Source organism: Alosa alosa, chromosome 5, assembly GCF_017589495.1.
Source record: "Alosa alosa isolate M-15738 ecotype Scorff River chromosome 5, AALO_Geno_1.1, whole genome shotgun sequence".
Taxonomy (NCBI): Eukaryota; Metazoa; Chordata; class Actinopteri; order Clupeiformes; family Clupeidae; genus Alosa; species Alosa alosa.
Window position 1 is genome coordinate 34,301,031 of NC_063193.1, and position 13,124 is coordinate 34,314,154.

At 46.0% G+C, this 13,124-nt stretch overlaps 1 protein-coding gene across 1 annotated transcript in view; it reads right to left on the reverse strand.

The window, feature by feature from the left end:
- dab2ipa (DAB2 interacting protein a) overlaps positions 1-13,124 on the reverse strand; it is a 174,470-nt gene extending 161,346 nt beyond the window's left edge. Inside the window, 3 exon segments of the mRNA XM_048244607.1 lie at positions 3,846-4,050; positions 11,192-11,313; positions 12,862-13,124. Of these exon segments, the coding sequence (XP_048100564.1) occupies positions 3,846-4,050; positions 11,192-11,313; positions 12,862-12,922 (388 nt within the window). The 5' untranslated portion in view covers positions 12,923-13,124.

The window sequence follows — 13,124 nt, forward strand, 5'->3', positions numbered from 1 at the left end:
TCACACATACACTCACACAACCAACAGCTCCCAACACACACACACACACACACTAACAACAGCTCCCACCAACACACACACAGACACACTACCAACAGCTCCCAACACACACACACATACACACTACCAACAGCTCCCAACACACACACACACAGACACACTACCAACACACACACACAGACACACTCCCAACAGCTCCCAACACACACACACACACTACCAACACACACACACAGACACACTACCAACAGCTCCCAACACACACACACACACAACACACCCAACACACACACACACTCCCAACACACACACACACAGACACACTACCAACAGCTCCCAACACACACACACACACACTCCCACAGCTCCCAACACACACACACACACTACCAACACACACACACACACACAGACACACTACCAACAGCTCCAACACACACACACACACACACACACACTACCAACAGCTCCCCAACACACACACACAGACACACTCCCAACAGCTCCCAAACACACACACACACACACACACACTCCCAACAGCTCCCAACACACACACACACACACACTCCCAACAGCTCCCAACACACACACACACACTACCAAACACACACACACAGACACACTACCAACAGCTCCCAACACACACACACACAGACACACTACCAACAGCTCCCAACACACACACACAGACACTCCCAACAGCTCCCAACACACACTCACACAGACACACTACCAACAGTTCCCAACACACACACACAGACACTCACACTCCCAACAGCTCCCAACACACTCACACATACACTCACACAACCAACAGCTCCCAACACACACACACAGACACACTACCAACAGCTCCCAACACACTCACACACACACTCACACAACCAACAGCTCCCAACACACACACACACACACACACACACTCCCAACAGCTCCCACAACACACACACACAGACACACTACCAACACACACACACACAGACACACTCCCAACAGCTCCCAACACACACACACACACACACTCACACTACCAACAGCTCCCAACACACACACACACAGACACACACACACACACACACACACACACACACACACACACAGACACACACACACACACACACACACACACTCCCAACAGTTCGCTCACTCAGACTTTTCCTCTCCGGTACTCTCACACACTCTCCCCCTCTTTAGCGAGTGTGTGTCGGGAGGAGTGTGTGTGTGTGTGTGTCGGGAGGAGTGTTTGTGTGTGACGGGAGGAGTGTGTGTGTGTGTGTGTGGTGGGAGAGTGAGAAGGGAAGCCCAAGCGGTCCTTACCATGGTGGATGGCCTCCTCGGCGGAATGCTCCAACTCCATAACTTCACAGCAGAGAGTTAGACATGCTCCCTTTTAGCCAGCACAGAGAGACTGAGGGAGAGAGAGAGGGAGGGAGAGAGAGAGGGAGGGAGAGAGAGAGGGAGCGAGGGAGAGAAAACGGGAGCGTGACAGAGTGAGAGAGAGAGAACGAGAGAGATGGAGGAGAGAGAGTGGGAGTGAATGTGAGGGAGAGAGACAGGGGAGGGAGGGAGGGAGAGAGGAGGGAGGGAGGAGAGGGAGGAGGGAGGGAGGGAGGAGGGAGGGAGGGAGAGGGAGGAGGAGAGGGAAAGGGAGAAGGGAGAGAGGAGAATGTTGCTGCCTCGTCAGCTTTGGCTAGAGAGCTAGAGTAGAGCGGAGCTGAGCGGAGCTGGAGCCAGTCGCTCCCAACCCTCTTCTGGACCGGGCTGGACCGGGCTGGACCGGGCTGGACCGGGCTGGACCGGGCTGGACCGGGCGTTTTTATCTTTTCACTAAGTTCTGGTGCATTTAGAGAGTGCACTGTTCCAGACACACCTCTAGTTGTTGCTGTTCTGTTCAGGCGCGGTTCTAAACCTGGGCTTTGGCTTGGCATGCGTGGCTGTGCTGGTGTGTGTGTGCTCTTGGCGACAAACACAGTTGGGCCCTATAGGGTGTGTGTGTTTTGATGTACTTGTGAGTTATTTTGCGTGCACGCGTGTGAGTGTGTACGTGTTCAAATGCATAACTCATTTTGTATGTGGTAATGTTTGAGATAATGATGTATGTGTTCAGGTGCTGGCGTGTATCCCTCTGTGTGTGTGTGTGTGTGTGTGTGTGTGTGTGCGCGCAAGAGGGGATTTAAGCACATGCCTGATCTTTCCTGACTCAGCAATAGTCTGATGCTGTGTCTGGAAAGGCGTGTGTGTGTGTGTTTGTGTGTGTAAGTAATGATAAGGGGATTACTGCCTGTCTTCGTGACAATCTCCGCAGTGCAAAATATACAACATCCTGTGAAACCTTCCTCCCACACACACACACTTTATAACCCATGAGGTAACGTGTGTCAGTGTGCGTGATCAGCTTGAGAAGGTCAGCCTGTGTTTGGTCTGCTTCGTGTGGGCAGTCTGGGTCAAGCTCCTCCCAACCCCAGGCCCTTAGAGGGCACAGAATAACACAACAAGTTATTCTAACTATAACCAAGCTGCGAGCACACACCACACACACACACATACACACATTATAACGGAGCTGCAAGCACAAAGCTTATTAGTGCCTGGAAACAAACACTGCCTCACAGGGACCCTGTGATTATGCCACCCAGAGAAAATGACAGAGCACCACCCACATGTACACACACACACACACACACACACAAAACACACCCCACACATGTACACACACACACACACACACACAGCTTTCAGAGCAAGCACTACCAAAATAGAAGCTGAGAGGAGAGGAGAAGAGAGGAGAGGAGAAGAGAGGAGAGGGGGAAACTGCCAAGTTCAGATCTTTTCAAGGAGTTTCAGTCTCTCTCTCACTCTCTCACACACACACACACACACACACACACACACAGTGCCCTGTAAACAGTGAAGTACTGCTTGAGTGAGTACTGAAGTACCATTTAAACTGGATTTTATTGGGGTGCATGTGTATGTGGTTTGCAGGACAATAAGTCTTGTTTACGGAAAGTTTACAAAAACAATCCTGTTTACAGAGAGGATGGAGCCTGATGTCAACCGCTGAGCCCACTTGGGAGTTGGAGCCTGAGAAAAAGTGTCCGATTTAGGGCTAGTGTGTGAGCCTACGATACAACTTCCTGACACGACTGCAACTTCGCTGTAATCGATTTCTCCGAGTGGCATTCCAGCTCTGAGTCAGGACGGAGCCTCCTTCCTCCGAGACCGCAGCGGAGTTCAGCCGCTAGCTCTGGCAGGAGAACATGGAGGGTGGAAAAAACCTCCATCCTAACAACCAAAACAACACGCTACAAGCCAGACAGTCAAACAGTCAGACAGCCAAACAGTCAGCCAGCCAAGTAAAATGAACAAACACGCATTCAGTTAGCGAGTCGGTTAGCCAGGCAGTCAGCTGACCAGTTAGTCAGTTAAAACCAGTCAGTCAATTAGCCTGTCAGTCAGTTGACCAGTCAGTCAGTTAAAATCAGTCAGTCAATTAGCCAGTCAGTCAGTTAGCCAGTCAGTCAGTTAACCAGTTAGCCTGCTATCCAGTCAGTCAGTTAGCCAGTCAGTCAGTTAACCAGTTAGTCTGCTATCCAGTCAGTCAGTTAGCCAGTCAGTCAGTTAGCCAGTCAGTCAGTTAACCAGTTAGTCTGCTATCCAGTCAGTCAGTTATTCAGTTAGCCAGTCAGTCAGTTAGCCAGTTAGTCTCCAAACCCAGAGTTGCTGCAAGTTGTGGGTTCGAGTCCGGGTGAGTGCAGGGCTGATCCACGCGGTCAACACAATGCAGAGGTCAACAAAACGCAGATTACACTGAGGTCAACACACGCGGTCAACACACTCACCGGGGGTGCTCTGCTGGTTCAGGTGCTGGTTCTGGTTCTGGTGCTGGTTCTGGTGCTGGTTCAGGTGCTGGTTCTGGTTGTGCTGGGCCGGGGGCGTCTGCTCCCCCTCTGGGATGCTCCGGGTGCGGTGGGTGTGGTGGGTGCGGTGTAGTAGCCACACGGTGCAGGACTCTGCACGCCGCTCCTGCTGTAGCAGTGGGTGGAGCTGAGGGAACAAGATGGACAGCAGGCAGGCGAATGAGGTGAGTGGATAAGTGAGAGGACAGGTGAGTGGACAGGTGAGTGGAAGGTGAATGAGGTGAGTGGACAAGTGAGAGGACAGGTGAATGAGGTGAGTGGACAAGTGAGAGTACGGGTGAGTGGACAGGTGAGTGGAAGGTGAATGAGGTGAGTGGACAGCAGAGGAGGCTCCTTCATTTGAGGAAAGGGAGGAACACCCTCCCTAAAAATGTCTAAAGTGAATTACTAATCTGATAAATTACTGTTATTACTATTTGAACACTTTGAATGAACAAAATCGTTCCCTTAGGTCAAAATGCCAACAGCACCCCCTATCGCAATTGAAAATTACTGTATGGAGGAGCTTCCTCCTCAAGCCCCTCATTGAAGTCCATTATAAAGGCCTCGGACCCCAGTGGCTCGTGAAACACGTTGTTTTCAATGACCAAGGGAGGTAGCTCCTCCGTACAGTAATTTTCAATTGCGATAGGGGGTGCTGTTTTAGCGGCAACGGTGAACTAATGAGCAGCTAGCTTCTCTGCAAGCAAGAACGTTATCTGCAGTCATACAACTAAGAATATTGTGTTGAACTTGTTTTTTTGCCCCCGAATAAACAGAGCAGAGACAATGTCCATCTTTATACATTCAAATGCAGTGCAAAGGTTAGGATCAAAGCAGGAAGACCAGTTCAAAAAATGAAGGATGGTAAGGCTAGTGTGGGCTACTGAATGCTACGTAGTATGACAAATAGCCTACTCATGACTAACTGGTAACGTTAGCACTGGTCTGTCACAAACGTGGACAGTTCAGGGATTTGGTGATAAAACATTTTCGGATAGTTATGCGCAGAGGCGGACAGAGTACACAGCTTAATTACTTGAGTAAAAGTACAGATACCCTTTGCTAAATTTTACTCAAGTACAAGTAAAAGTACAACAGTCAAATGTCTACTTAAGTAAAAGTACTGAAGTACTTGTTTTTAAAAGTACTTGAGTATCAAGAGTACAAGAGTAAGCCTACATTTTCTAAATATTGCATGGTTGGCCCATTCCCGGGATGGACCTGCTGCGTCTTCATGCATTGTTTCATCCATGGTTTCGTCTCTTATCTAAATCTGACCATGAAGTTGACTTTGGCGGAAAGCTGAAGGTGATAGCTGATAGGTTTGAGAGGGAAACAACAAATTGAGGGTTTCCGAGATTTTTCTTTTTTCCTTTTTTTTAGAAGAAGTAACGGGTACTCACAGTTATGGATAGAAATGTAGTGAAGTAAAGAGTACAATCTCAAATGTACTTGAGCAAAGTCATGAGTACTCCCCAAAAATGATACTTGAGTAAAGTACAGATCCCTCAAAATTGTACTCAAGTAAATGTACTCCGTTACTGTCCGGCTCTGGTTATGCGTTGTTATAATCATCCAAGTTATGCCTCAACTAAACAACTGTTAAATAATGTTCTTGTTGTTAATATGTTCTTGTTTTCACCGTTCTAACTGTATCTTTGAATGGTTACATTGTTAATGAATGTTTCAGACCATGATGCATTCCTTCAATGACGTCTTCGATGACATTTGCCTTTCAAGTATAAATTCCCACTTAGCTATTACAACCGGTCTTTAAATTATAGCAATTTGGCTTTAAAAACAATAGCATGTTACAAATAACCACATTTAAGGTCTATTTTTAATGGTAAATAGTTACATGGTTTTATAAAACAAGTGTCTATTTTTAGTATTATAGACTTTTTTGCAAATGTATTACATTGAGCAAAACCTCCAGACTTTCCATAATTTTGCACATCTGGAAAACAGTATTTCATTACTAGACCTACATACAGTATCTTCCCTGACTTCCCAGACCTACATTTACATTTATTAATTTAGCACTATTATCCAAAGTGACTTGTATATTTAAATTATATTACAAAGTCTATTGTCCCTGGAGGAGTTTGGGGTTAAGTGCCTTGCTCAAATGCACAATGGTGGAAGCCAATAATTGAACCCACAACTTTTCTGGCTGCTGCATGCTAGCCTAGCTCCTTAGGTCAGATACTTTGAAAGGAATGTTCTACAAAAAGTTGACTTTATGTACAGTAAAACTTGTATTTACTATATTTTTGTGTCTCCCCAAGTTACCATTAGCTCAATATATTTTTCTATAGACCTATGAATACATACACAACACACACACACACACACACACACACACACACACACACACACACACACAAACACACACACAGTTGTAAAAAACTGTAACCAAGGTGGACGGAAACTATCTGCCCTCAGTGTGGTGTTACGGTCAGTAGGTTTTCTAAAGATGGAGGTGTGTAGACCAGTGTGGTCCTAAGAGATTTTAAGATTAAGATTGAGGGAGTGGAACTGTTAAGGAAAACTCTAGACTTAGCTTCAGATTGCTGCTAGTGTTACCTCAATATGAAAGAAACTATAGAAACTCTGTCTCTGAACACAACCATGTGAGAAAAATATCATCTATGTACCTGCCCCACCATGTTGTCTTTTCTAAATACAGAATCTGGAGTAAACGAAGGTTTGAGTAGTTTGGTGCAGACATCAATAGCCCTGTTTATAGAACTGATTCTGAAAAAAACGGCCTTTACTCAGCAGGCCTGTCCTGTCCTGTCCTGTCGTCTTTACTCAGCAGGTCTGTACTGTCCTGTCCTGGTTGTCTTTACTCAGCAGGTCTGTCCTGCCCTGCCCTGTCCTGTCGTCTTTACTCAGCAGGCCTGTCCTGTCCTGTCCTGGTTGTCTTTACTCAGCAGGTCTGTCCTGCCCTGTCTTGTCGTCTTTACTCAGCAGGTCTGTCCTGTCCTGTTGTCTTTACTCAGCAGGTCTGTCCTGACCTGCCCTGTCCTGTCGTCTTTACTCAGCAGGTCTGTCCTGTCCTGGTTGTCTTTACTCAGCAGGTCTGTCCTGTTCTGTTCTGTCCTGTCCTGTCGTCTTTACTCAGCAGTCCTGTCCTGTCCTGTCGTCTTTACTCAGCAGGTCTGTCCTGTCCTGTTGTCTTTACTCAGCAGGTCTGTCCTGTCCTGGTTGTCTTTACTCAGCAGTCCTGTCCTGTCCTGTTGTCTTTACTCAGCAGTCCAGGGGCCTCATTTATAAAGCGTTCTTACGCACAGATTTGCGTACGCTCAAATCCATGCAAACGCTCAGATTTATAAAAACCGTCTTTGATGTGGAAAAGTGCTTATCTCCACGTCAGGTTCATACTTGACGTACGACCATTTCCTTGTGGTAATGCCGGGGTACTGCAAGTAATCTGAGGTCTAAGTGCAATGCATTTTCAAAATTCCAAGACCAACGATCACATGTCTTTCTTTGCCATATGCATGATCAATATCATAAGATTTTTAAAGTTTAAAGACGTTTTTGGGCGCAGCTTAATGTTTCATGGTTTGGCATAAAACTGCTAATGAGAACTATGGTCTACACTACACACAAAGGAGCATACAAAGCCACCCCCCTCCCCCACATTGGACTTTCTGACCATATCACTGTTATGCTAATGCCCGCATACAGACAAAAAGTGAACGCAAACAAACTGGTTCGCAAGCAGGTAAAAGTGTGGCCTGAGGGAGCCTCTGATGCTCTTCAAGATTGCTTTGACACAACAGACTGGGAAATGTTTAAGCAGGCAGCCACTTACAACAACCAGACAGACATAGAGGAGTATACAGACACTGTAACCTCTTACAAGTGCATTGATGATGTGACCCACACAAAAGACATCATCACTCGGGCTAACTGGAAGCCATGGCTGACAGGGGATGTCCTCAGGCTGCTGAGGGCCAGAGACAAAGCCTACAGAGCTGGGGATGAAGCTGGCATGAGAACAGCAAGAGCCAACCTGTCCCGTGGCATCAAGGAAGCAAAAAAGGAATACACTCACAAGATAACCACCCACTTCAAAGACAGCAGGAACGCACAAAGCCTATGGCAGGGCATTCAGGCCATCACGGACTACAAGCCCGCGCCACAGAGCTATGAGAGCAACATCCCTCTGCTCAACAATCTGAACCGCTTCTTTGCTCGCTTTGAAGCACAAAACAGCACTTGCCCACAGAAGACCCCTCCCCCTCCACACGAGCAGCCCCTGTGCCTCTCTGCCGACAGCGTGAAGAGGACACTTGCTGCTATCAACACCCGTAAGGCAGCAGGCCCAGACAACATCCCAGGTCGTGCGCTGAAGGACTGCGCTGAGGAGCTTAAGGATGTCTTCACAGACATCTTTAACACTTCCCTGAAGCAAGCCATCGTCCCATTATGTTTCAAAGCTGCCACCATCATACCTGTGCCGAAGAAAACTGCTCCATCCTGCTTCAATGATTACGCCCGTGGCACTGACACCCATCATCATGAAGTGCTTTGAGCGGCTTGTCATGTCACACATCAAATCCATTCTCCCCCCACCCTGGACCCCTTCCAGTTTGCATACCGAGCCAAACGGTCCACAGAGGATGCAATCTGCTCTGCCCTCCACCCAGCCCTCACCCACCTGGAAAAAAGAGACTCATGTGAGATTGCTGTTTATAGACTTCAGTTCTGCATTCAACACCATAATACCACAACAACTCATCTGCAAACTTGACAAACTGGGACTCAGTACCTATCTCTGCAACTGGCTATTGGACTTCCTCTGTCAGAGGCCTCAAGTAGTACGTGTTGGCAACAATATCTCAAGCAGCATCACACTGAGCACGGGGGCCCCCCAAGGCTGCGTGCTCAGTCCGCTGCTCTTCACCCTGCTGACGCATGACTGCACTGCAACCTACAGCAACAACCACATAGTAAAATTTGCTGACGACACAACTCTGGTGGGTCTCATCACCAAGACTCAATACAGGTTGGAGGTCGACCTTCTGACCACGTGGTGCAGGGAAAACAACCTCCTGCTGAACGTCAGCAAGACCAAGGAGATTGTTGTTGACTTCCGGAGAGGTCACACCCAACACCTGCCACTGACCATCGACGGTGCTGTGGAGGAGAGAGTGAGCAGCACCAAATTCCTGGGGGTGCACATCAGTGAAGACCTCTCCTGGACCACCAACACTGCATCACTGGCAAAGAAAGCTCAGGAATATAGGATAGTATTGGATAATACAGTTTTGAATGTTAAAAGTGAATAAACTCTTTTGAGAGGTTGATAAACTCTAGTAAGAGGTGGGTAAACTGCTGTTTACTCGCATTTAACCTCCGCTACATCCTAATTTGCGCTCATAGGCCTATTCCCAGCTCCGTAACAGAAAGGTAATATTTGAATGTAAGCTATACAATGTAGGCTATAGATATTTTATATCATATACAGCCTACACAACCAAGGGACGGGAGTTCTCCTCTGAAAGCAGGGCATCTTCATTTATTGTTGCGGGGGAGTTGCGTAAAGAGGTGCAGAGCACGCACCTGTTTGCTTTTTTTGACTGGCAGTGCCCAAGATCAGATGACAATACGTGAGTTGGATAATGTAGGCTAATATATAAAGGTAGGCCTAAAGCAAACAATAAAGGAAAATGTTTAAGCCATTGGACATTATTGAAAGAAAACGATCGCAAAGATATGCAGAATGAATGAATAATGACCGGCGAACTAGGCTACTTTTTCAGCAAAAAACATAGCCTATCCTAAAAGAAACGTTAAGCCTACATGACATATCACGCTTATAATTTAGTCCTCTGTTTTGTAGGCTAAATCAGCATATTACCCTGGATCATATTGGAAACGTACAGTAGCCTACTCTACCATAACGTACAGGATTATGCTGTAGGCCTAGAGGTCTTTCCTTCATAAAGTAGGCCTACCCAATTTTTTCTACAAAGTAGGCCTAAACATAGGCTACTAAATGTTGCTTATTCACATTACTGCAAGCAAAAGGAATGAAAGCGAGCAGAGGACAATGGACATGGATGCATACCATCTCTTTCCAGAAAGCTTTATTGCTGGAAAAAAACATAATTAGCTATTCGAACTGACGCATATAGGCTAACATCAGATGGCATAGGCTATACAATGTTTTCAATAAATAATTTTCCATAGGCTAATGATCTTGATGAGGGGGTGTTTACAAGGCGGAGACCTAAAACCATCCGGCTGCGCACAAGTTGACGTTCATTTGTGATTTATAATGGGCACATCTGGAAGGGTGGCGCGATGACGCGTTTTTTGTCGCACGCTCGTTTCTCTGAATCACACATACGATCATTTCAGAAATGATCTAACATCAAATGAAGGATGGTTTCTACGCAACACTTTGATAAATGAGGCCCCTGTCCTGTCCTGTCGTCTTTACTCAGCAGGTCTGTCCTGTCCTGTCCTGTCGTCTTTACTCAGCAGGATTGTCCTGTCCTGTTGTCTTTACTCAGCAGGTCTGTCCTGCCCTGCCCTGTTCTGTCGTCTTTACTCAGCAGGCCTGTCCTGTCGTCTTTACTCAGCAGGTCTGTACTGTCCTGTCCTGTCATCTTTACTCAGCAGGATTGTCCTGTCCTGTTGTCTTTACTCAGCAGGACTGTCCTGTCCTGTCGCCTTTACTCTCAACTCTAAACATGCAGAGTCAGGGAGCTGATGAGGAGGCAGTTTGCTGATGTCACAGCAGGTGCCGTTAGCTTTAAAGACATGAACCCACGGAGGAAACTTTTTTTTTTGCGCAAATCTCTACATATGTTGTTAGTCAGAGTCCATTGTGCAAGTTCTAAACTGAATGCAGCATGGGCATCTGCTCTGGAGGTCTCTTTTCCAGATAGTGTGATAACACCTATGATGCTATACTCAGACTTTATTGCCACTGTAAACTGTACAAACTGTAAAAACTGTCACTCTAAACTCTCACTGAGGCTCCAGGGTCTTACACACACACACACACACACACATCTTGCCCTCTGCTGCTACCTAGTGTTGGATGTGGGAACCCCATCTGGGGGTTGAGATAATTAGGAATGGAAAATGAAAGTTCTGGGCATGTCAAGTGGAGCAAAGCTACAGTACAGACATTACAAGGGTCTCTGGCATTTAGCAGAAATTAAATGTAGTATTCACAAAACCATAGGGTTCCTTGGGCTTTTAGCTGCAGAGGGCATCCCAGTGTGTGTGTGTGTGTGTGTGTGTGTGTGTGTGTGTACCTCATCTTGGTCCAGCATGACCAGTTGGAAGGCTGTGGCGATGCAGAACTTCAGCTTCCATGTGATTGGCTCATTGAAGGGCTGACCACATGAAATCCAGTGGACTGACGAGCTCTTCATGTCTGTGGAACACACACAGAGAGAGAGAGACACACACACATTTGCAATATATGCCACTGGCAGTTCACATATGGTGTGTCAACAGTGACCAGGGATGTAGTGGAGGCTAAACGCAAGTAAACGCAGTTTACCCACCTCTGAAATTTCAGAAATAGAGTTTATCCACCTCTTATTAGAGTTTAGCCACCTCTCAAAAGAGTTTATTCACCAATTGCAACTTTTAACATGCAACACACTATGTACACTCATCAACACTCTAGAAACCATTTAATACCACTGGTATTGTTATAAACATTGGACAATAACCTCCACCATCATCAAACAGGTTCAATGTCAAACAGGTTCTGATCATGTTTACCCATTTTTTATTTAAACTACACCCTCCACCATCATCAAACAGGTTCTGAATGTCTTTTTTATTAAATCCGATACCGCATGGCGCAGTCCACCTTATCGTGATCACAGAATTCATAGTTTACCCATGGGTGCACCTCTTATTTAACCACTACACCCCTGACAGTGACATTCTGAACTAACACTACCTATCTATATGCATTATTATGGCCATGATCCAGATACGTTTTGATTGGCCAATGTTCAACAGGGCTTTGCCTACCAATGGACAATACTGGCAGAATGATTCAGAATGCAGACAAGCTTTGCCAACCTCACCAATGCCCCAGGGTTGACTTACCTAACTTTGGGCAAGGCCAGGCACAATATACAACATCCTCTCTGTGGCATGAATCACGGAACCGGACTAATTTAATCAAGAGGATAATTTAATCAGACAAACGTCACTCATACCGCGCCCGCTCACACAGGCCATATTCATCATGCCTGTCCAACTTTTCCCTCTCACACAGCTGCCGACCGTTAACGTTAACGTTACGTGCCGCATGGTTAGGAAACATGTGATTTCTTAAATGACATTTGCTCAAATTAATGTCTACAAACGTGAAATAACCTATGGTCAGGCAATGCACGTGACTATTAATTAATCACTTTCTAAATTAGCTTAAACAAGCTTTCATCTTGACCGCATAACTTATGCTAATTTTAGCCACTGTTAACGTTAGTAGGCTAGGCCGTGGTACGATAAAGTAATGTGGTTTACCTGCCAACTAGGTTACGATTGATTTAGCACCTAAGTGGCTTGAATCCTTTCACTCCACATCACAACACAACAGAATGTAAGATTAAACCAAAATGCCCAAATACTGTAATCACAACCATATCAAATACTTTAATGTTTTAAGGAAAATACAGACTTCTTAAAAATGTGTTAGATGTAAGCTAATGTATCAAATCGACCACAGAAAATCTGATCACACCAATGTCACTCACATAGTTAATGTTCAAAGATCAATTGCTCAACTAAACAGCTAATCTATATTCTGTTATTTTATACTAAATAATTTACAAGTATGCAACAAAAAAACTGAGGTAAATCATGAGTAGACATTAACGTGAACCAGATAATCTTGGCGTTGCTTTAAATAGCCTATAGATTGTTGAGTGGGAACTTGGAAGGCGCTGAATCAGCTTACCAATGACCCTCATCCATCCCTGGTGATGGCTTTTTGACAGGTAGGGCAGTAGATTCTCCATATCCTTGTGTTGGCAACTTGTCAAAGCTGACACTTCACTCACTCAACGGCTCCCCAACACGTGGGCTGGGATCAGACGTAGCCTACAGCGCGCAAATCCCACGTTTTTAAATTCATCACATAGTGATCGGGAAAGATTTCACTAGACAGTGGCTTTGACAGGTTTACTGTATGCTCTTGTAGCAGCGAATCCAAATGCAGAT